Source organism: Delphinus delphis, chromosome 19 (assembly GCF_949987515.2).
Source record: "Delphinus delphis chromosome 19, mDelDel1.2, whole genome shotgun sequence".
Classification (NCBI taxonomy): domain Eukaryota; kingdom Metazoa; phylum Chordata; class Mammalia; order Artiodactyla; family Delphinidae; genus Delphinus; species Delphinus delphis.
The window spans coordinates 15,960,999-15,986,242 of record NC_082701.1 but is presented as its reverse complement, the minus strand read 5'-3'; the positions used below and the strand labels follow the sequence as shown (position 1 = coordinate 15,986,242).

Here is a 25,244-nt window from a genome sequence, read left to right as displayed (position 1 = left end):
CGAGTTCCCTTCCAGCGGCAAGGGGACTCCTTGGTGAGAACTGTGGCCAGCACATCCAGAGATAAGCAAGCAGGTAGAAGCCTGTCAGATGACTTAGAGAAGACGCTTCCTGTGTTTTAGCTGCTCAGACAGGAAGAAAGGGCAGCTTAGCTGAAGCTGAAGCTGGCAAATCCTGAACCCCCTTGTAAATAATGTGAGAAAGGGGGCACCAAGAGGATGATCTTGGAGGCAGCCCCAGCGTGGTCAATAACCCGCAGAGCGCTGGGATCCCAGGACATGCCACATCAAGATGTGTGCTAAAGGGCAGTGAAGGCAGTCACCAGAAGGGACTTAGGTCTGTCAGACCTGCCCAAGCTAGCTGTGGAGTGCCAAGGGCTTTGCTGGCCTGACTGCTAACCATTTTTTAGGGCCAAAGTGTGGAGAGTAGGAATCTTCCCAGGGGACTCTAGGGGATTTTAGTGGGCGCTCACTTTGGGGTGCTGCAGCCTCTAGGTCGATATTTGCGAAGAATCTCAGCCCAGCAGGGATGGAAAGAGCTAGTGAGCATATTTGGCCCCATACCCTCATTGCAGCGATGGGGAAAGATTTACCCAAGGCAAGGGTAGTAAAAAGAAAAAACATTGAATCTTGTTATTTCCAAAAATAGCAGTGAGGTGGACAGTACAGGAAACAAAATTTATATTACAGTTTCATAGTGTTTTTATTTGATTACTCGTGGTGGGAGAATGTGAATCTTCTTCGCATTAGGGTGTCTAAATGTCTCGGGCCGGCTGTGAGCCCAGACGTCCCAAGTAACTTTTTCAAGGTCGCTCAGGGAATCAGAGGTGGGGCTGGACTCTTAACATCCTCTCAGTTCAGTGCTCTGCGCTGCAGTGACCTGTTGCATAATACGAAATAGCTGTGGCTTGTCTTCTCTTTTATGAAATTTCCATTTGGTCCTTTGCGACCCGTCAGCAGTCAGGTTGCTGGTGAGAGTGATGATGTCTGTCTTCCGGGACGTCCAGTGGACGGATTTTACCTGGGTTTCTGGATACAGCCCCATCTAGCAAAAGCACTAACACCGCTTTGCGCCAGAGACGCAGACACGCGGGACACGCAAATGCTAAAACAACACTTGCAAGTGTTTGCCCTCCCGCACAGGGCACAGGGACCGTGCCTCCTCCTCCCCCAATCTTTGCCTGGGTGGCCGAGCCCTGGGCTCCGCCCCTTCCCCATCAGACCGGGGGAGGGGGTCCTCCTAGGCGCGGAGGTAGCGGACGCTTGGCGGCTGGAGACTTGGGCAGAAAGGGGCGGGACGGAGGGGGTGCCAGGGGCCGGGGTCTGGCCGCCTGGGTCAGCCGCGCGCCGCCGCCCCGCCCAGTCGGGCGGTGCAGCCCACGTCCCGCCACGCGGTGAAGTTTGCTGAAAGTTTTGCAGTTGCTTCCCCGCCCGCGCCAGCCGGGGAGTTGTGACGCAGCGTCTGGGGCTCCAGGCCCGGACAGAGAGGGAAGGCGAGGCGGGGAGACAGGGAAGCGGAGAGCGAGAGAAAGAGTGCACGCCGGGGTCCTCCTCGACCCCGCGGATCCTTCTCTCCCGCCTCCCCTTCCTCTCCCTCTCGGCGCTCTCTCTCGGGCCCGGGCCCCGGCCCCGCGCCCGCCCGCTCCTCCTCCCCTTTCCCTCCCACGCTGCCCGCTTCCCTTCCCCTCTGCCCCTCAAACCCTCCTCCCGGGTTCTGCGCTCCTCCCTCCGCCCTCCCTCCGCCCGGCCTGCCTCCTTCCCTCCTCCTCCCCTCCTCGCCCCGGGAGGCATCACTTCTTCCCGACCCGGAGGAAGACGCGAGCCCCTCGCGGGCGGTCACCACAGCCCAGCGCCGGGGCCGCCACCGCGCGCCGCGCCTGTGCGCCCTCGGTCCCTGCGTCCCCTAGCGCCACGCCGCGGGCATGGGGCCCGGCCGGCCGGCCCCCGCGCCCTGGCCTCGTCACCTGCTGCGCTGCGCCCTGCTCCTCGGGGGTCTGCACCTCGGCCGCCCCGGGGCCGCCGCCGCTGCCCTCTCGGGTAAGGCGCTGCCAGCTTGGCCAACTTCGGGGGCGGGCGGGGGGAGCGCCGGGGAGCGGGCCTCTCCCGACTTTTCCCTCCTTTTTTTTTTTTTTCCCCCAGAAGTGTGTGTGTGTGTGTGTGTGTGTGCGCGTGTGCGTGTGCGTGTGTGACTGGGTTTTAAAAAATCGTTTCCGCTTTTCTGAAAGCGGGGGAGAAGGGAGGAGGAGCGCGCCTGGAGGTGGGGGGAGGACCTGAGTGGAACCAGATGTGGCGGGCGGCGGGCGGCGGGGGAGGGGAGCCCGGGGGTCTCGAGCCGCCTCGGAGGAAGAGGGCGGACTCCGGGAGGACCCCCGCGCCCGCCCTCTGGGACCACCCGGCGCCGGCCCTGCCCTGGGCCCGGGGACAGGCAGGGCGCGTCCGACGAAACCAGAGGAGGCTCCAGGCCGGGCTCCTTGCTTTGCTCCAGGACCGATGCATTACTGTTGTTTTTGAATTATTCGTAAGGGCTTGTTTGCCTTTACCGGCACCTCGGGGATGTTTGTATTTTCTTTTCCACACTGTCTTCAAGGACAGCCTGTGGCATGCGGCATCCGCACCAGTTGAACGCAGCTCTGTGGGGCAGTTTTGTGCCATCAGGAGGATGCAGCGACAGGCTGGGCACGGTGTGCGTGTGTGTGTGGTGTAGTGTTGTGTGGGCGGCTCTGGCCAAGCTGGCACCCCTCCAGAAGGGACAGATCTTGGGCGGCAAGAAAGCTGCTAAAGATGCAAAAACCCACCCGACAGAAAACAAAAACCAGAAGCTGTGCATTCTTTCTGCTGGTCTTTCAAAGGATGACAGTGAAGTGTGGGGACAGACAGACCTCTCACCAGGAATTCCAGAGGGAAAGGGAAAGATCTGCTTCCTGGGGGGCTCGCAGGAGTCAGAGCTGGAGCTGCCAGGGAGTGTGGTTATTACAGCCCCATTGCTGGGCCTGTAAAGCTTGGTCTTGCTTTATGTTTCATTTGGGGAGGGGGCTGAGTGAAAGGGGACAGTTAGTGCAGCGTGTGCAGTTTTGTGCCAAGTCCAGACAGCGCCATGGAGGATCTGGGGCCTCCAGCCACAGCCAGTGCTTGCTGGGTTGGCCTGCCCCACTGATGGCGTCATGTAGGCGACCAAGACACGCATCTGCCCTGATTGTGCCCGATTGTGCCCATGGGAGAGGTGGGGGCCGGGTGATGCATATTCACACCGGGCAGAGACCCTCTGCTGAATTCCAGACCCACCCGGAACTGAATGTCAGGCAAACACAAACCAGGAAGTACCTCCCTATCCACTGCAGGTCCAGGCACCCAGGCTGTTCCCCTGCCTCCCTGCATCTCACTCCTCTGTGAAGGCAGGCTGGGTGGGAGGGGTGGAGGAGCATGGCTATTCCAAGAGCCCCAGAGCACATTGTAAAGCCAGGCCCTGGGAGAGCTGTGGCCAGAGTGCTGACTCGGCCTTTTCCCCTATGGAGCCTTTGACAGAGGGAGCTGGAAATGTCTGGTGAGAGGCCAGGTCAGGGAGGATGCCTGGAGTGGCCCTCTGCCTCTGCGTCTCCTCCAGGCCCCGCTTGCCCTTCCTCAGGCTGTGTCCCTGGGCTTGTATCCCCCATAGCCTCCGAGAGGCCAGTCCCCAGGGCAATGCATTGATCACCCCAGAGAAGCTTAGGTGTGGGCAGGGGTGGATGGAGGGGAGCTGGAGATGAGGACGGGGGTGGGGCGGGGATAGCCTGGTCTCCAGAGCAGCAGCTGAGCAAGAGGATGTTGAAATTGTTGCAGGTACTGTCCCTGCCCTGTTCCCTCTGCCCAGAATACTCCTCTTCTAGCCGAATTCTTTCCTCATCCCCCTGTACCTGACGAATCAGGTGGTCACTGGGAAGAATTTATCAGCACCGGGCTCCAGATGGCCCCAGGAAGTGCTCGTGGGAGATAGGATTCGGCTTGGCAGGCCATTGCTGCTGGGGTGAAACTTACCCTGGGGGTGACGTGCACGTGGTGGCTTTCTGACCACCAGTAGGGGAGAGGATGGGGCACCGCAGAGCCCCTTGGGGGCGGCAGGGCAGCAGCGCCTTCTTGGTGTGGAATGGCAGAGTCCATTTTTTCTCCACCGGCTGTGGAGTACCCAGAGGGGTGCCCGGCAAAGCTTGTGGCTGGAAGACCTCTTTGTGAATTGCAGTGTTGATGCATTTTTGTATCCTTCACTGCTCCATGCTGAGCCAACTACTTGGGGAGGAGGGAAGGTACAGGGGAGGTGTAAGTTGCGTCCTTAGAGAAGCCGAAGAAACTGTGTGGGGCACGGGGTCACCAAGGCCTTCGGGAGGGAGGCTGGGAGGGACCAGGCTTTGCAGACGCGGGGAGGGGAGCAGAGAGGGCGAGACCGGCAAGGCAGCCTGGACGGTGCGGGGGATTCTGTGGAAGCTTGCTGGGCTGAGGTGGAGAGCTCCTGAGTGGGGTGGGGGAGAAGCTCGAGCGAAGAGGAAACTGGCCAGCTTTCCGGGAGGCCAAAGTGGGGGAGCAACTTGCTGGCCGGCGGTGGGGAGCCCTGGAGAACCCCTGGGAGCTTCTGACCAGAGGAATGAGGTGCAGATTGGAAAGAGGGTTGCTGGGAGCCCCAGGCATCAGATATCCAGGTCCAGGAGTGAGGAGACCTTGGGAGATCTTGCTGTGGGGACAGACGCTGCTGTCTGAAGGACGGGTTGCTGTGGGGACAGACCCTGCTGTCTGTCTGAAGGACAGGGAGGGAGGCGCCCCTTTGGAAAGGCAGCAGGTACTTGCTGCTGCTGCCAGTCAGCCGCACAGATGGCCTGCGCTTCTGGCCCAGATCCTGGTGAGTCATGGAGCTGAGAGCTTTCTTACTGCCCCTCCACCCAGTCATCCTTTCTCCAGCCGCTTGCCCTCTGTGAGCTGCCAGGGCTGAGATAGTGCCCGGCTGAGCTGCGGTTAGTGCTGAGATCCAGTCCTCTGCTGGGTTGACCTGGACGAGGTGAGGGTGCAGGCAGGGGAGGAGGAGGCCAGGGTCTTGGTCCCCATTGTTCACAATAGGGAAATCTCATGGGTTTCCTGATGCCTGCAGGGTAGGGTTGGTTTGGGCCGGTGAGATGATTTCAGAAGCACCATGGACTTCTCAGAAGAGCATTCATGTGGATTCACCACTCATTTAAGCGTTAGACAGGCACCCTGTGGCACCCTTCAGAGGGATGAAGTGGTAACAGCAGTGGCTCCCATTCTGCATGCTCTGGGCGCTGTGTGGCATACTGCAGGACAAAGGCTCTTCCACCTCTCACAACCCTGGGATGTGTCATCACCCATCTCACACACTGCCGGTCAACAGACTGGCGACGTTAAGTCGTGTGCGCGAGAACACACGGCTAGAAAGAGGCGAAAGCGAGATTCAGGTGTGGCTCCTGAGCCTGAGCACTTAGGTACCAGACCACCGTGCGTCTCCATAAAATGAACTTCACCAGAGTGTGTGTTAGGAAAGGTGGAAACTTCTGCTTTCGGGGCTTTCCCCCAAAGCCCCAAGTCCGTCAGAACATCCTCTCAATGTGTCCCCCTGAGAGGAGCCCCGGGAAGGGGGCGGCCCTCTGTTACGCCCCAGCTGTCTGGGTGCTTGTCTCTTCCCCAGCCCCAGGGGCCCCAGACGCCGGGACGGAGCCCCCCTCAGTATCCTCGGGGGTCTGAGGTGCCTGCTCCTGAGGGACTGAAGGGGCCCGATGGAGGAGGAGCCCCGCTTCCCTGCGGTCAGGGATTCGTATTTGTTCATCCAGTCAGTCACAGGATGTTTACCGAGCCTGTGCGGTGCTGCGGGAAGGAGTGACTGCGGCCTGTTCTTGTGAGCCCACCTCCCCTGCACCCCCTTTGGGGGTCCCTGGACTTGGAGGGCCTGGGCTTTGCTGACAGGAAGTGTTCCTTCCGGTTTAGTCCTTCATGAGATGACGGGGTGCCACTTTCCTATGACTGGATCCTATAAATCTGGGGTGGGGGGGGCCTTTGAGCGGTGATGCAGCTCTTGGAACTCACCCTGGGCACTGCAGATCCCAGTCACTCCTCAGCTAGGGGCTGTGTCCTGAAAAGGCAGAGGGAATGAAGGCTGTGTAGTGGCATCTGTGGCATCAGCCAGCTCCAGCCTTAGAGGACACATCGGGTTGGTCCCCCACCTGTGGCTCCATGTGCAAGTCCAGTGGTTAGTTTCTTTCCTGCCCTTCCCCCTCTTCTTTGGACCCTCTGTCCCCTCTCCCGAGCCCCTTGAGCGTGTAGACTCCTTCCATCCTGCCTGGCTGGGCCCAGGCTCTCTGCCTCTCCTCAGCTCTCCCCGCCCCACTTGAGTACCTCTGACTGTGCATCCTGCCCCCGCAAAAGCCTTGGTTGTGTTGCAGGATGATGGCTCTGAAACCTCAGCTTCTTCCCTGTCACCCAGCCCCCCACGCCTATTCCCTGCCCTCCCCCTTAGCGCGCTGCGCCGTCCTCCCTGAACCGTCACTGCTCGCCCTCCCATAGGCCTTTGCACACACTGCTCCCTCTGCCTGGAATGCCCTTCCTCTCTTCTTGCCTGGCTGCCACTGCCCCTTCCTTCCAGACTCAGGATCCTGAGAAGGACACCGAGGGGTCCTGGTCACCGCCTCTTGGGCTCACCTGGGCTAAAGGGACACAAGCTCACAGAGGGCGAACACGGGGGTAAACCCCAGAAGGGAGGGGCTGCCTTTTTTCTCTTTTTCTTGGGGGTCACTTCTAGAAGGACATGGTGAGAAGCTGCCGTGGTGGGCCTGGAGCTCCTACAGGGAAAAACAAGAAGCCAGTTTCCCAGCCTCTCCTGACATCCTCAGAAAGTGTGTGGAAGGGGAGGCGGACACGGCGCTCCCCACTGTAGACTGAGGCTGGAGGGGGCGTGGCTGGGAACGCCCCGCCTCCTCAGGCTCAGATGTAAATCAGGACAGGGTCGGTGGGGCTGTAATTAATGCCACTCGCCAGCTGCGTGACCTCGGGCAGAGGCTCAAGTTTCTTCATTTGTAAAATGGGAAAAATAAAATAATAGCCCCTCGTAGGGATATCGTAAGAAATGACAATATATGTATGAGTTACGTGGTACAGTGCTGGACACAGTCACTTCTTAACAAATAATATTAAATTATTGCTATTTTTATTATTATTAGGAAGAGAAAACATGAATATCAAGGGACTTAAACATGAAAGAAACACAATCCTCAACATACAAAGCCCTAACTACAGCCACTTTTATCTTTAATCAAAGTAGGTCTTTGATAACCCTTTACTGCTTGATGACATACCATAAGGGCCAAAAAGTAACCATACTTTTTCTGAAAGTAAATTTAAATCCTAAAGAAAAAAAAAATCCATCCTCAGCTGTCCTTATCCCTTAGGCCCCTCAATTTACTTCCCTCCTTTTTTTGCTTCTCTTCATCATGAAGCTTCTTCAGCTAAACTTCCTTTCAGAGCTGAGTTCCCTGGACTCTGCCCTTTCAGTGCACGCGGAGCCGCCAGTCATCCTGCCTCACCGTAACCTGCCTCCTACAGAGTTGCCTCCCAGCGGTCCTGGTAATTAGGCTTCCTAATTACTAAGTGCAGTGCCCCTTTGCAGCGCTCACCTTGCAGCATGGGTGCTGTTGTTAGCCTCAGTTGTTTTTTTTTTACATCTTTATTGGAGTATAATTGCTTTACAATGGTGTGTTAGTTTCTGCTTTATAACAAAGTGAATCAGTTATACAGATGCATATGTTCCCATATCTCTTCCCTCTTGTGTCTCCCTCCCTCCCAACCTTCCCTATCCCACCCCTCCAGGTGGTCACAAAGCACGGAACTGATCTCCCTGTGCCATGCGGCTGCTTCCCACTAGCTATCTGTTTTGCGTTTGGTAGTGTATATATGTCCATGCCACTCTCTCGCTTTGTCACAGCTTACCCTTCCCCCTCCCCATATCCTCAAGTCCATTAGAGCATGCATCATTAAAACTGAGGCTACTACCCTGAGATAGCCTCAGTTTTAATGATGCATGCTCGGTGGAAAACGGTCAGACCATACAGGGGTAACATGTAAAAAATCTGAGGTCCTCCCTTCCCTCCACACGCACCCTAACAGTAACCACTGTCAGTAGTTTTTTTTTTTGTTTTGTTTTTTTTGTGGTATGCGGGCCTCTCACTGTCGTGGCCTCTCCCGTTGCAGAGCACAGGCTCCGGACGCGCAGGCTCAGCGGCCATGGCTCACGGGCCCAGCTGCTCCGCGGCATGTGGGATCCTCCCGGACCGGGGCACGAACCCGTGTCCCCTGCATCGGCAGGCGGACTCTCAACCACTGCGCCACCAGGGAAGCCCTGTCAGTAGTTTTTTAAACGGCGTGATCTTCCGTTCTTTATGCATATACACCCATATAAATACTCCTTTTACACAAACAGAACCACGTTTTATACTGTATAATACAATACATTTTATTTAATAATATTCATGGCATTTCCAATGGCTTCAGAGCTGTGCCATTCTTAATGGTGCTCAGTAGTTGGTAGGAAGGATGTACTGTTCTTTTTTTTTTTTTTTTAAGCTGCTTGCCTATTGATGGACACTGTTTGAAAATTTTCTTTCCCTCTGGCCTCTGTGACGTGGTTTGCATCTGCAGTCTCTGCCTCCTGGCTTCCATCCTCAGTCCAGAGCCCACATTGTTGCCAGATTTGTGATCCAAGAGGGCGGATTTAATCGCCAACAGAACAGAGTTGAATTGAGAATTTGAGGCCTTCCATGGTCAGGTTCCAGCCTTTCTTTTCAAACCCTTGAGCAAGTCAAATTCAGATGCCCTGAGTCCTGCCCAGTGAAGCCCCCACTCCCGCTTTTCTCTTGGCCAGGAACGCCTGGCTCCGCAGGTGTGGCTCTGGGTCCCCGCTCATACCTGCAGCCTCAGCTGGAAGTAGACTTTCTCCCCAGACTCCTTTTCCATTTCATTGCTGCCGTCTGCCTGGTGGAGCCCCTTCCTCCCCTCCCAGACTGTGAGCACCTCTGGGGCAGGGCTTTGTCAACCCTGCACAGCTTCCAGCCTTGGACACTGTCATTTAGTAAATATTTATTGAACCAAACAAAAAAAGACAGGTGTTCCAAAGAGCTCCCCCCCCCCCACCAGTTTTAATGAATGTAATTGACATATAACATTGTATTGAGTTTAAAGTGTACACATAATGATTTGATATCTGTATGTATTGCAAAATGATCTCCACAATGTTAACATCCATCACCTCACATCTTTACAAAGTTTTTTTCTTGTGATGAGAATTTTGTTTGTAGTAGTGGAAAGGCAATGAGTTTGTAGTAGTAGAAAGGCAATGAGTTTCCAGAGTTTTAGATGATGTCACAATCATGAAAAACATATGGCATTGAATTAAAATAAACAGAAAAAAAGTCCAGTGGACCGGAATACATTTCAAAAGTAGACTTAGACTGTTATAAGGACTTAATGTAAGACACACCAGGAGCAACACACTAATGGGAAAATGAATCTGTACTTGTAAATGGTATTGGACAACAGGATTATAATTTAACATTTTTAGTTTCAATTTACAGCTGATCATGAGAAAATTCAGCTGGCAGGTTGTCATGTAGAAAGTGCAAAAATCACTAGAAATTAAAGAAATCAACTTTAAAAAATATGTAATTAAACTAGTAAAAATAGAAAACCTAATCTTGGCAGAGCTGCGAGGCAACTAATATGTATGACTGGAGCACGTAAAGTAGTCCCCCCCACCCCGGGTCGCGGGCCTCTCACTGTTGTGGTCTCTCCCGTTGCGGAGCACAGGCTCCGGACGCGCAGGCTCAGCGGCCATGGCTCACGGGCCCAGCCGCTCCGCAGCATGTGGGATCTTCCCAGGCCGCAGCACGAACCCGTGTCCCCTGCATCGGCAGGCGGACTCTCAACCACTGCGCCACCAGGGAAGCCCCAATTAGTTCAATTTTTTAGCATTCAGTCTTTCAGACAAGATGTAAGAAACTAGATATGTAAGACTTCATCTCCTTTGACCTCATAATTCCACTTGGGGAATTTGTAAGGCATTAATCCCAAAGAGAAAAAAAAATGTTCATAGAAGTGCTATTTATAGCAGCAAAACAAATTGGAAACCATCTAGATGCCCAACAACAAGAGCATGGCTAATCAAGAATCTTAACACGATGGACAATTTACGTAGTTCTAAATGACAAATATAGAATATAATGACACATGTAATGCCAGGGACTTCCCAGGTGGTCCAGTGGTTAAGACTCCACCCTTCCAATGCAGGGGATGCAGGTTCGATCCTTGGTCGAGGAACTAAGATTCCGCATGAGGTGCAGCAGTGTGGCCAAAAAAAAAGAACTAATGCCAGTACATGGAAATATATCTAAGAAGGAAAGTGATCATGACTACAAGGCAATCATACAAACTAATATACACACACGGGTAATAATTAAGTGAAGATGCATGTCTGATCACTGACATGCATTTTCTCATTCATTTGGTTAAATGTTTTGTTTTCCCGAGCACTGACAATGTGCCAGGCGTGGTATTTGATGCTGATGACACCATGGTGAACAAGCCAGTCATGAATCCTACCTTCCTGAAGCTTATATTTTAAGAGCAACCTCTCTCCCCAGCCCCAAATGTAGAGGAACATTCTAGAGGCAAATGTGTGCTGATTTCAATTTAGGTGCAATTTTTAAGTTTGTTAGAAGGAAGATGGAAGCAATAGACTGCTTTGAAATCTCAGACACAGGGTTGGGAACCTGTCTGACTGCAGAGGGAACAGCATTGAGTCAGACCAGCTTGGTCAAAGAGGAATTCAACAGGAAACGGCCTTGCAGTCAGTCCTGGTCCCTGAGGAAAGGATTTTCTAACTTCATAGATGCTTAACCTCATCTCTAAGGATCTGAGGATCCTTGGTCACATTTGCTTTACCTCACTGTCTGTGTGTGTGTGTGTGTGTGTGTGGTGAATCTTTCAGTAGTTGTAGACGTGACATATCACACCAATACTTCACCATGTATCAAGTAAAAACAAAGACATTCTCCTATAAAACCATAATACCGTAATCACATCTAAGAAATACAACAGATACTATAGTTTTTTCTAATATGTGGTTCGTGTTTGAATTTCCCCAGTTGTCCCAATAATGTCAGCTATTGTTTAAGTCTAGGACTCAATTTGGTGTCGTGTCTCTTCAGCCTCTCTTAATCTAGAATAGTTGACCTTCTTGTCTTTTATGACACTGGATTTTTTGATGACTTCAGGCATCAAATGTTTGGTAGAGTGTTCGCAGTCTGAATTTGTCTGATTGTTTACTCTTTAAATTTATGTTAAACATTTTTGGAAAGAAAACCACAGGGGTGGGACACAAATGTGTCCTTCCCGTCGTATCACATTGTCAGTTTGTTCCCTTATTGGTGATGCTGACTTTGATCGATTGGTTCATCTGATGTCTACCAGATCTCTCCACTAAAAAAGTACCTTTTCTCCTTTGTATTTAGTAGATAACCTACGGAACTATATTCTTTTTTTTAAAGATTTTTTTTGATGTGGACCATGTTTAAAGTCTGTATTAAATTTGTTACAATATTGCTTCTGTTTTATGTTTTGGTTTCTTGGCTGAGAGGCATGTGGGGTCTTAGCTCCCCGACCAGGGATCAAACCCACACCCCCTGCATTGGAAGGCGAAGTCTTAACCACTGGACCGCCAAGGAAGTCCCTAAACTATATTCTTTTCTTTTTTTAAGAATTTTTAAAACAAATTTATTTTATTTTTTATTTATTTTTGGTTGCGTTGGGTCTTCGTTGTTGCGTGAGGGCTTTCTCTAGTTGCGGCGAGCAGGGGCTACTCTTCGTTGCGGTGAGCGGCCTTCTCATTGCGGTGGCTTCTCTTGTTGCGGAGCACTGACTCTAGGCGCGCGGGCTTCAGCAGTTGTGGCTCACGGGCCCAGGTGCTCCGCAGTATATGGGATCTTCCCGGATCAGAGCTCGAACCCGTGTTCCCTGCATTGGCAGGTGTATTCTTAACCACTGCGCCACCAGGGAAGTCCCTAAACTATATTCTTAAAAAAGCCAAGTTGCTCACAGCAGTACTATTCATAATAGCCCCAAACTGAAAACTAGCCCCAAACTGAAAATTACCCAAATGCCCATCAACAACAGAATGGATCAGTCATGGTGGCTCCACACTATTCAGCAGTATACAGCAATGAGAATGAGCAACCTATGACCACATGCGACAGTTTAAGGCTCACAAAAATACAGAGCCAGATGCATTCATACCATATGATCCCACCTACATAAAATACAAAAAAGAGGGTAACACTGACCTATGCCGTTTGAAGTCAGGAGAGCGGTTACCCTTAGTGGGAGAAGTTGTAACCAGAGGGAGTCACACATAGAATTTAGAAGAACAACAAACAGGGAGGAGATGTCTGGAATAGTTACGGCAAGAAGCTCACATAGGCCAGTGAGAAAAACACAGGAACCTCCACTAGTTTTAAGGCATCTAAGATTAGAATACATGAGCCAGTAAAAGCTGGGAACAGAATTCACAAAGAAGGAATGCCAATGTCTAATACACCTTTGGAAAATGTTTTAAATCACTAGCAATAAAAAAAAAGAAAAAAAGGCAAGATATGCCTCCAAAGTGCCAACAAAGATGGATGTAACAATATGGTCAATATATTATTTATAATTAAGAAAAATCTGCTTACAAGTTGAAGAGCAGTAATAGCTAGGGAATGAGTAAATGGAATGTGGTATATCACATCATGAAATAGCATACAGCCATTAAAATGGTTTTTACAAAATTAAAAGATACAGAGAAATCCTTTTTCTAAAATATTAAGTACAAAAACAAGACTCAAAAACATTTGGGTGTGCGTGTGTATGTGATAGATAAATGAATGTAACTTGTATATGAGGCATAGACAAGGTAAAATTGGTAAAGATAACACCAAAATTTAATAGAAGTTATGTCATATTCTGTTATATTATGTATTGATTATTTAACAGGGGTGATTTTTCTTTTTAGCATGTCTGTAATTTGCAGCAATGGGGTGGCAGAGGACAACTTTCTCTCTGTCCAACCAAGTGATTCCAGTCGCACCCTCCGTCCACTCCCATCACCTAACTGGTCCAAGCCTGCAGCACGTGACCCCACGGGGCCAATCAGAGTCTCGTGGGGGCAGGGCGGGCTTTTCCCAGGCGCGAAGGGAGCCCTGCAGGATCTGGTGCAGCACAGGGGGGACAGCCTGGCTCCAGCAGGGGAGAGTGGAACGTGGGTTCGGGGTAGGTGGCACTGAGACCCAGGCTGGCTGAGACCCTGGTTACAGTTTTCCCTAGCCACTCCAGCCCTGCCCCTCTTGTTGGCGGTACGCGGGCCTCTCACTGTTGTGGGCTCTCCCATTGCGGAGCGCAGGCTCAGCGGCCATGTCTCACGGGCCCAGCCGCTCCGCGGCATGTGGGATCTTCCCAGACCGGGGCACGAACCCACGTCCCCCTGCATCGACAGGCGGACTCTCAACCACTGCGCCACCAGGGAAGCCCCCTCTTGTTTTGTTTTTTTTTTGCGGTACGCGGGCCTCTCACTGTTTTGGCCTCTCCCGTTGCGGAGCACAGGCTCCGGACGCACAGGCTCAGCGGCCATGGCTCACGGGCCCAGCCGCTCCGCGGCATGTGGGATCTTCCTGGATCGGGGCACGATGGGTTTCCGCTACTTGCAGGCGAGGAGGCCTGTGTAGGAGGGTCAGCCTCAGAGCGGGGTTTCCTGAAGGCGCGCTCAGGGTTCTCACCTTCAAGAGCTGGATCACCGGTGTAGGCACCCGCCTCAGGCTCTTTCCATTAACAGACCCTCCAACGCGAACCTGTTGATGTTGCACTTATCAACTGAGTGTTTACAGAAGGGACAGCTGGAGAGGATGCTAACGCTGTAATACAAGTTTGCATTTCAAGACACTAGGACACGAAATTCTGTAAGTACTAAATGGCCGTCCATACGGACAAGATTGGAATGCAAATCAAAAAGGTAGCAGTCAGGGGACAAGCTTTTGGAAGGCTTCCTCCTTTCTGAAAACCTTATGACGTTTCTGTATAACACTAACAAGTGAGAGAAATGGAAACCGTGTTAATGTTTACTGAGCACGTATAGTCTTGAGCACGTATAGTCTGCCAGGGTCAGTATTAGGCAATTCCACATGCACTGTATTTTTTTTTTTTACATAAATTTATTTATTTTGGCTGTGTTGGGTCTTTGTTGCTGTGCGCGGGCTTCTCTAGTTGCTGCAAGTGGGGTCTACTCTGTTGCGGTGCGCAGTCTTCTCATTGCGGTGGCTTCTCTTGTTGTGGAGCACGGGTTCTAGGCACGCGGGCTTCAGTAGTTGTGGTGCATGGGCTCAGTGGTTGTGGCTTGCGGGCTCTAGAGCGCAGGCTCAGTAGTTGTGGCTCACGGGCTTAGTTGCTCCGTGGCATGTGGGATCTTCCCGGACGAGGGCTCGAATCCGTGTCCTCTGCATTGGCAGGTGGATTCTTAACCACTGTGCCACCAGGGAAGTCCCTGTATTTTTAATCCTCACATTCCTCTATTTCACGGATAAGGAAATTGAGCCAGATAGGCTGCGAGCCAGGATCACATATCTAGTGATTGGTGGAGCAGGGCACTCAGTCCAGTTTGCTTCCCTGCATGGTCTTCTTTTATTTTGTAAACAAAGTATGCATTATAATATAATGAACATTTGCGAACCCACCACCTAATCCAAGACAGAGAACATTACAATACTTACATCTACCTATGTGCTTCTCTCTCCCTCTCTCTCCCTCTCTCTCCCTGTTCCTCCCACCCAGTCTCTATTTTGTGTTTATCCATGCCTTGCTTTAAAATTTTTTCATTCTTGGGGTATAATATAAATACAGGAAAGTGAACACACCATGTTCAGATGTTCAGCTCAATGAATTTTCACAAACTGAACACACCCATATAACCAAGGGTCGGATCCAGCAAATAGGAACATTACCAGTATTTCAAATGCTTTTCAACATTTTTTCCATAACCTCATTAGACGTGGATATTTCTTCTTCATGAATTGTCTGTTCATACATATTCTTGATCATCGCATCTGTTCAGGTCTTAGGGGCTTAAAATTACTGGGTCTCTATATTTTTCTCATTGGCCTATATGAGCTTCTTGCCATATTTGTTAGAAATCTCTCCCCTCACCCCAAAAAACAAAAACAAGAAAAAAAAAAACGGGTCTTCCCTGGTGGCGCAGTGGTTGAGAGTCCGCCTGCCGATGCAGGGGACACGAGTTCGTGCCCCCGTCTGGGAGGATCCCACATGCCACGGAGCGGCTGGGCCTATGAGCCATGGCCGCTGAGCCTGCGCGTCCGGAGCCTGTGCTCCGCGACGGGAGAGGCCGCAACAGTGAGAGGCCCGCGTACAGCAAAACAAAACAAAACAAAACAAAACAAAACCAAGGGACTTACCTGGCGGTCCAGTGGTTAAGACCGCACTTCCGCTGCAGGGGGCAGGGGTTCCATCCCTGGTTGGGGAACTAAGATCCTGCATGCCGCAGCCGAAAAATAGGGGAAAAGAAAAAGAAATATCTTTCCCCTGTTTGTTGTTCATTTAAAATTTTTATTCCCTGGCGGTCCAGTGGTTAGGACTCCGGGCTTTCACTGCAGAGGGCCCTGGTTCAGTCCCTGGTCGGGGAACCCTCAAGCCACACATTGCTACACCTATATCTATGTCTGAAGTATCTTTTTATCCCCCCTTCTCCTCCACACAATTGGCCTTGTTAGTAAGGTTTACAAAGCCCTTTGGGGTCACACTGAGTTCTCTCCTTCCCTGGAAGGCTACTCTTCCCCCTTTTAAGCACCGGCACCTTTTCTGTTTCACTAACCCTCCCTCCCACAAGGCCCTCAGAAAGACAGTGTTACATATATATTTTTTCAGGATCAGAATACATTTTTATGATTATAAAAAATGCTACCTATTTATAGTACACAATTCAAAAGGTAGAAAAAGTTACAAAAAAGAAAGGTTACCTAAAATTTCACCACTAAGAAACAGGCTTGTTAACATTTTAAAGAATATCCTGCCAAACTGTGTCTCCTCTCCTCTCCTTTCCTCTCTCTGTATAAAACTTTACATAGATGTTTTAGTGTTGATTTGTAACATTCTTTCATATGTCAGCATATCATCAGTGTATTTCCACCCAATGCTTCCATGGCTGCGTAAGATTCCGTTGTACCGATGTCCCGTAACTACCCCTTGTTGGACATTCAGGTCATATCTCTTTTTAATTTCCAAACATGTAAATTGTAGAAAATACAAAGAGAAGAAAATAAAAATCACCAGGTATCCCACAAGTCAGTGATAACCACTGTTAACACTTAGGCATGTACAGTGTTTCTGAAACTCTGGTGAGCCTCAGAATCGCCTGGGAACCTTGTTTACAATCCAGATATTCCTTCATCTTGAGATTCTAATTCAGTAGGTCTGCTGTAGGGCCTGGGCACTTGCTCTGTAAACAAGCACCCCTGGCGATCTGGACACCCACGTTTAATAACAAGAATGCACAAAGGTCTTTTCAGACTTTACTTGATTTAAAAGAAAATAAAAATAAGGTCATATTATACATCCAGTTTTTTAAAATCAGTTACAGTGTGAACCTCTATTCATGTCGAAATACTCTTATAAATTGATACTGTTGTCTGCATAGTATCCCATTGTGTGAGTGTATTTCAGTTGACACAGTCAGTGCCATATTGTTGGACATTAATCTTCCCCCAGTCATTGTTGTTATAAATAATGCTGTGTAGCAAAATCTTTGCATAGATTCTTAATTATTTCTTTAAGTTAAATTCATAAGAAGTGAACTCTGGGTCAAAGGTCTGTGTTTTTGAAGGCTTTTGACGCGTGGTGCTGTATTCTCCTCCAGAAGGGTTGCCCCCGGGGCTGCTGTCCCCATGAGCTCACTTGTGTGGGGCAGTGTGGTGAGTCGTTCCATCTGTGGTCTCAACCAGTTCTGCCAACCACTCAGGGGTCAGCACCAGCACAGCTCCTGGCACATACGAGGTGCTCAGTACTTGTTCTGTGCCGTAAGCAGGAGTATTTCCTCCACTGAACAGATGAGGTCACTGAAGGATGAAGAGGTCAAATGACTAGTTCAAGAGCAGGAATTCAAACCCAGCCTTGAACCCAGAGCCCAAGCTCTCTTAACCATGCTGTTGATTTTTAATGAATATCAGAGAGGGAGGAACTGGGATGGTTGTGGGAGCAGTACTTTTTAAAATATGGTCCTAAAAATATACTGAAGAAATCAGGAAAAGGGTGTGAAAGGGTGGAGAGAGAGAAGGGTTTGGGGGACCCTCGCAGACATTCCTTTGTAGGTCAAGTCTGTTGTGTCATTGGAGGTCTGAGTGATGTCACAGTGGTGGTGATGATGGGTCTTGTGTATATATCTGACCCTTTGTAGCTTCCAGGGCAAAGCAAGTCAAACTCACTGAATGCTGAGCAAGGAGTCGGGTTCTGTGGGAAATGCAGAGAGCTTTGGTTCCTTCAAAGACCTTAAGATGCCCCGTGTCTCGCTTCCCTCAGTTTTATTTACTCTAGAAACATTATAATAATATAAGAGAAAGTTACACATAATCCCAACCTCCTGGCACAATAAATAATTTCATGTCTCCCTTATCCTCTTCTATTCATTGTCCATACGTGATCTGCTTTTAAAGGAGGATGCAATTCAGAGGATGTTAAACCCTTGCCTATAGGACATAGGACAGCTTGCCTTTCCACCTCCCCTGGTCCAGCTCAGTTCAACACACATGTGTTTTTGTTTTTGTTTTTTTCTCAGTTGCTGTTTATTTGCCTTGCGTTGTTCCCAACATCACACCTGAGCCCAGCTATTCATAGGAAAGGGGACTCTGCCTCCTTTGCTAAGGTAGCTGGAGCCATTATCCTCCCACATAAGCTTTATCAGAGAGGTTTTTATTCATGGAATCTAGTAAATATTTGCTTCCTCCACTGCTTATTCAAAGTCACTGAATATTGTAATTTTTTTGCATTAATCAGCATTATACCTACATGCATGCTGTATGAACAGTGGAAAGGAGTGATGAGACATGATGTTTACTCTGATGCTTTTGGTGGGAACGTTCATCTTATGAAGAAATGAACTGAGACCTAAAGCATTCTCCCAAGGAACACCTCTTATGCATTCCACTGAATTTGCTTCTTAGTTTTCTTTTTTAACTTTTTCAGTTATTTTTTAAAATTAATTAATTAATTTTTAACAATTTATTAAAAAAATAAAACATAATGGTACAAAAAGTTTGAAAGTAAAAGAATTGGGAAAGATATACTGTGCAAATATAAACCAAAGGGAAATTGTATAATAACAGATACAGTAGACTTGAAAGCGAAAGCGTTACTAGAAATAAACAAGGGCACTTCATATCAACAAATCCAATTTACCAGGAAGTTTTAAATTTTGTATGCACTTAACTTCAAATTATATAGAGCAACAGAGCTACAAGGAAAAAATAGACAAATTCACTATCATAATAGGAGATTTAACATACTGCTATCATTCACTGATAGAGGATACCTCTTTCAGAACCAGTAGACCCCCCCCCAAAAAAAATTAGTAAGGATATAAAAAACTTAAATAACGTGAGCAGCAAATTTGATTCAACAAGCAGATATATAGTCACTATGCTCCAAAACTTTAGATTACAAATTATTTTCAAGCACACTTGGAACATTTTTTAAACTGACCATGTTGTGCTATAAGGCAAATTTTAACAAATTTCAAAACACACATGTATTGAGCACCTGTTGTATGCCCTGAACTGGGGAGATAAATGGATGAGACATGCTTCTGCTCTGAAGGAACCATTTAATGGGGGAGAGAGACCCTAAAAGAATCATGTCAACATCCCCATAGAACTCTCCCTGTAGATCTCCCCAGGACGCTGTGGAGAGGCAAGGAGGCTTGTTTTGTTTGTTTGTTTGTTTGTTTGCGGTACGCGGGCCTCTCACTGCTGTGGCCTCTCCCGTTGCGGAGCACAGGCTCCGGACGCGCAGGCTCAGCGGCCATGGCTCACGGGCTCAGCCGCCCCGCGGCATGTGGGATCTTCCCGGACCGGGGCACGAACCTGTGTCCCCTGCATCCGCAGGCTGACTCTCAACCACTGCGCCACCAGGGAAGCCCAAGCAAGGGTATTTTTGAATTCGGTTCACAGGTAAGAAAACCGAATACCCTAAGGTCATTTACATTGTAGTGGCAGAATCAGAACCTGAACTCCTAGACTAGATTCTCAGCCTGTGCTGCTCCAACCCTTGCCTCCTCCCATTCTTGGAGCCCCACTGCCATGCGACTGCCTGAGTCCCAGCGAGGGGCCCACACAGACTCTGTCCACCTCCTCCTGCCCCAGCATCTGCCACCACAAGCGGAGTGGGCCCTCGCCACCTCCTTCCACACTCCCTTCCAGCTGCGTTGTTTTGTGACCTCATTTTCCCTTTAAGACTGCCCTTGGACTTGATTTCTGCAGAACCAGAATGTGGCGGGGAGAGCAGCATACCCCATGCTGCCCTGACCTCCCCAGAAGTACCCCCCTTTCCCCTGTCACACTGTCCATGGCCTCTTCTTGCATCTCCCTTCCAGGTGCACCTGAGGAGGGTCCAAAAGCTCAGAAGTTAGAAACAAATGATAGTTGCCAGGGACCCACCCATGGGAATTGCGGGAGGACTCTGCATCTGGACCGTGGATTTATTTTTCTTTTAATTCTTCTGAAGAGCAGCTTAAACACTCAAGTCCTTGGCTTTATTTACTCTTTATCACTTCCTCTTATCCGGATTGCAGCATCTGCTATGCCTGGTTCCCAGGCTCTCTGCTGTGAAACAGACTCTTGAGCTCACAGCCCTGATCTGGGCAGAGGCTCTTCAATGTTAAAAAACAATAATGGGGACTCCCCTGGTGGTCCAGTGGTTAAGAATCTGCCTTCCATTGCAGGGCATGTGGGTTCAATCTCTGGTCGGGGAACTAAGATCCCACATGCCATGGGGCAACTAAGAGAGCCCAGGTGCCATAACTACAGAGCCCACGCACTCTGGAGCCTGTGCACCACAACTAGAGAGAAGCCCACGTTGCAACGAAAGATCCCGCGTGCCCTAACTAAGACCCGACGCAGCCAAAATGAATAAATATTTAAAACAAACAAACAAAAAATAATGGCCTTCCATTACCAAATGCTAAAGGTACAAAGCATCTTTAAGCATTTTCTTCCTTAATCTTCCCAGAAACTCATGAGATTGGTCATATTGGTGTCTTCCCCAAAGTGAGGCTTGCAGAAGGGAGGCCAGCTGGCCCCAGGGCCCAAGAAGAGATTTGTACCTGGGTGGGTCCAGATTCCAGAGTCACCCTCCTAAGCCCTCCACCGTGCTTCCAAAGAAGGTGTGGGTAAGGAAGGTTCCATTGGTTTGTCATTGCAGAAGTCAGCAAGTGTTTAATCTTTGGCATATAGTCTTAGGGAGATCCTAAAGTTTCCCAAGCAAAAAAGATTCTAAGTTCATTTAACTTTTGTGTTGAGAAGCCAGAGCTGGTGTGTTCAATTAAGAATATGCAGGTTAGGACTTCCCTGGTGGCGCAGTGGTTAAGAATTCGCCTGCCAATGCAGGGGACGTGGGTTCGAGCCCTGGTCTGGGAAGATCCCACATGCCACGGAGCAACTAAGCCCATGAGCCACAACTACTGAGCCTGTGTGCCACAACTACTGAGCCTGTGTGCCACAACTACTGAAGCCTGTGTGCCTAGAGTCCATGCTTGCAACAAGAGAAGCACACTGCAATGAAGAGTAGCCCCCGCTTGCCGCAACTAAAGAAAAGCCCATGCGCAGCAACGAAGACCCAACGCAGCAACGAAGACCCAAAAATAAATAAATTATTTAATAAAAAAAAAAAAAGAAGAAGAAGAATATGCAGGTTAGAGGAGGCACAAGCCACCTACATGGATTGGGGTCGGCAGGTACTTCCTCGGCATCCGAGCTCCCACTTTGGGGAAGTGAAAACCCTGGGATTGTTTTGGTTGAAGGGACAATTTCAGTAAACCAACAGAGAGGAAGTTTGTTACTTATACATCCCAGAAACAGGGTGAGGGGCAGGGGGTTGGTGGCACAATGGGCCAGGGGGAGGGCAGCCCTCAGTCCCAGGTCGTCAATGGGCAGGACAGAGAGAGCAGGGTAGCAGGCACCTCGTGCTTACCAGGTGGTTGGGGCAGAGGTCAGTAATTGTTTTCTTTTTTTTCTGAACACCACTTTTATTTAATATGCACCACATGCACATGATGCAGGCAGGGAGAGGTTATGAATCCACGCATTGAAGGTGAGACCAACTGGGACTATTGTCAAACGTGTGCTGAGTCAGTTAGGGTGTTGCTCAAAGTTCTTTATACTTAATGGTTTCCTCGAAAGTAAGTGCAGAAGCAGAAATGTGTACACATCCCAAAGCATCTTCTGCATTTGGTTTCCTGTGCTTTCTTTGCATTCTGTTTTTCTTTTGCCTTTTCTACTAGTGGTATTAACTGCTGGTGTTCTGCTAAAGTCTTTAAGAATTCCATAATGAATGGCAGATAATTATGCTTCCTTCTGATGTTCTCAATCTTATATCTTTTTAATTTCTGTACTTCTTCAATAAGCACCTGATTTCTGGCAGCCTCTGACTGAATAGCACTTAACATGTTATTACCCTGATCTGTATCCATGGGTTCCTCCTCAGCAAGTTGTCTTTGTAATTCTTCTATCTTCTCTTCATATATCATTTTTCTGTCAGACACAATGGCCATTAAATTGAATTTCACCTTCACTGTACTTTTGTATCCTTTTTTCTGTGACGGGCCTCACGGCGCTGATCCAATCATCTTGATGACATACACCTAAATCAGTGGGTCCTTCTATTAATCCATCTAATTCCTACAGCCTTACATTACTAGGAACATAACTGACAAAGTGAAAAGCATCTTCTCTTTCTGATGTCTATGCATCAAATTCAAACATCTGCTGTCTGGCGAAACTGTTGTGTACTTGTCGAATCACATCCGAATTACTCAGTGCCAAACCTTTCACAGCTGCATCAAAACTTTGTGAAAATTCTTTAAACCCTGATAATGTCTCTCCTAAATGGACATCCTGATGGGTACAGTTCAATAACACACTTACTGTGGCTGGAGTAGCACAAGCATTATTAATTACCCGCTTGGCAAAAAATATCATGTCAAGTCTGGAGTCCTGAGCCCCAGAGCCTGCTGGTTCTTCTCCTGGCTGCCACTTGAAAAGAAAAATCAGGGCTTCCCTGGTGGCACAGTGGTTAAGAATCCACCTGCCAATGCAGGGCACAGGTTCGAGCCCTGGTCCCGGAAGATCCCACATGCTGCGGAGCAACTAAGCGCGTGCGCCAGAACTACTGAGCCTGCGCTCTAGAGCCCGTGAGCCACAACTACTGAGCCCACGTGCCGCATCTACTGAGCCCGTGCGCCTGGAGCCCGTGCTCCGCAACAAGAGAAGCCACTGCAATGAGAAGCCCGCGCACCACAACGAAGAGTAGCCCCCGCTTCACCCAACTAGAGAAAGCCCGTGCACAGCAACGAAGACTCAATGCAGCCAAAAATAATAAAAATAAAATTAAAAAAAGAAAAATCAACCCATGAACCGGATTTATCAAAATTCTCAGGCTCTAAACTCCGTATTTCTTCTACTTGGGCTCCTCAGCAACTGAATGCTTTAATGAGCTCGGTGAAGACCCGGGGTCACTTTCCACGCAGCGCCACTCTCTGGCATTGCCCATCGTGCCCTCTCCCCCACCGCTCCATCCGCTGCCGGCCACTGGAATCGGCACACTCGCACTGGCTCGTCAACCACACATACCCCCCGCCTACTCCGTCACTAATTTTTCAAGGGGTCAACTTTTTTTTTTTTTTTTTTTTGCAGTAGACGGGCCTCTCACTGTTGTGGCCTCTCCCGTTGCGGAGTACAGGCTCCAGACGCGCAGGCTCAGCGGCCATGGCTCACGGGCCCAGCCGGACCGGGGCACGAACCCGTGTCCCCTGCATCGGCAGGTGAACTCTCAACCACTGCGTCACCAGGGAAGCTCCAAGGGCTCAACTCTTAAGTGGTTATTTTAAAAGGTGCCCCCCCAAAAAGCAAAGCAGGAACTTCGGGTGGGAATCCCAAACTCAGACCCTTATCTAAATGTCCAGACTCTGGGTGTGAGCAGGTTTGTCATACGGTAAAGTGCCGAGGCAGCAACTCCAAGGAGTTGTTTTTCTCATCACAACTTTAAAAAGAGTGCCATCCGTGCCTTGCTTCGAGAACCAAACAAGTCCTTGAATGTTGCCACATCAGAAGGTCACGGAACTGCCAGCGAGTGGAGCAAAAGCTTGTGGTGAATCGTGTCAGGAGTTCTCAGAATCATATTGTGCTGTGTTTCAGACACGTCTCGAGAAAGGAATGCAGCGAGTCACAGGGACATTATGGTTGCTGGGCAGTGGCGCCTAATTTAGAGGGGACCCCCCAACACACTTTTTTTTTTTTTTTCGGTTTTGAAATAGGCACAACCCTCTGGTCATTCGAGACCAGGATATTGAAGAATGTTTCTGCACTCTGATAAAAACAGTAGTGCCAACATGATAACATATGGCCATTCTCCTTCCACTTCAGTGTTGGAGTGGGGGCTGGGGTGCAAAAGGGGTGGGTGGGGACTGTGGCAAACCGGTGAGCCCCCTGTCAGGTGGGCAGCTCCACCCAGAAACTGTGACTGGCGCCTTACAGGCACACTGGCTCAGCACTGTCAGGCCTCCCAATGTTCCTGAGAGAGCTGGAAATGCAGATTTTTATGTGAAATCCCTCCAGTTTTCAATGCTCGCTCACTTTTCTGTCACTTACCGTGACGGCCAAATGCACCTTGGTTGTGGTTTATCAGTTTCAAGTGCCTGGAATAGTTGTTTGGAACTGACCAGTCTTCCTGGTCTCCCGTCTCTGCTCTGCCCCTTATTAACTGTGTTATCAAGAGAATTGATCTCTCAGTTATTTAATACCTGTTTCCTTATCTGTCAAATGGAGATAGGAATTTTACCTATTTCTGAGCATTGCTGTGAGAATTAACGAGAAAGCCTGGGAAGCCGGTGCCGGGTACCTAGCCAAGTGTATGGTAAACATTAACTTGTATCATTATTTGTGGTCTCTTTCCATAAGTGCAGGGTGACCATATGTCCTAGTTTGCCTGGGACAGCCCTGGCTCAAGCTTGTTGTAGTGCTGTAATTATTAGTGACTCCCCTTCTCATTCTCAACATGAGACAATAAATGATATGGTCAACTTATATAAGCAGATACTGGTGTGATGCGGTTCAGGACTTGAATAAGGTTTAGTCCTAATGGAAAGGTCATGGTTCCAGTTGAATGTCCTTGGACAAGTCACTTAACCTTTCTGTGTTTCGGTTTCCAAATTCTAAAGGACTGACAAGATGAATTCTAAGACCCTCCAGTTCATATTCATTCTGTCATTCGACATTTGTGAGTCCAGACTATGGCAGGCAAACGCTGGGGACATGGAGAGGCGGAGGATAGAACCTGAGCCCTCAAGGGGCACTTAGCCAATGAGGAACTCATTGTGTTGTGTGAATGGGGGGGAGGGATCCTACCCTTTTTTCTATGTTATGTGAAAGACCGTTAGTTAGAAATTGTTGGGCTTCCCTGGTGGCGCAGTGGCTAAGAATCTGCCTGCCAATGCAGGGGACACGGGTTCGAGCCCTGGTCCCACATGCCGCAGAGCAACTAAGCTCGTGCGCCACAACTACTGAGCCTGTGCTCTAGAGCCCGTGAGCCACAACTACTGAAGCCCACGCACCTAGAGCCCGTGCTCCACAACAAGAGAAACCACCGCAGTGAGAAGCCCACTCGCCGCAACTAGAGAAAGCCCGCACGCAGCAACGAAGACCCAACGCAGCCAAAAGAAAAACGAAAAATTGTTCATAAAATAGTTCTTGCGAATCCAATGGTTTATATTTGAAACCTCAGTTTCTCACAAACAAATCATTAGATTTTAGTTTAATTCCCCACACGTTTCTCTTTCTTTGTTTGAAAAAAATCTTCACTGTGGAAAATACAGAAAGGCCTAAAGGAGATTTTTTCTTCCTTTCTGTTGACTCTGCAGTAAGCAGTAGGGGGGC

The 25,244-nt window shown here is 49.3% G+C and overlaps 1 protein-coding gene and 1 pseudogene across 1 annotated transcript in view; one reads left to right on the top strand and one right to left on the bottom strand.

Moving 5' to 3' along the window:
* The first annotated feature begins 1,797 nt into the window (after positions 1-1,797).
* The window catches only part of MRC2 (mannose receptor C-type 2), a 54,640-nt gene continuing 31,193 nt past the window's right edge, over positions 1,798-25,244 (top strand). Inside the window, exon 1 of the mRNA XM_059998661.1 lies at positions 1,798-2,034. Within this exon, the coding sequence (XP_059854644.1) occupies positions 1,920-2,034 (115 nt within the window). The 5' untranslated portion in view covers positions 1,798-1,919. The remainder of the gene's footprint in view (positions 2,035-25,244) is intronic.
* On the bottom strand, positions 21,476-22,863 carry LOC132414867 (ubiquitin carboxyl-terminal hydrolase isozyme L5 pseudogene; annotated as a pseudogene).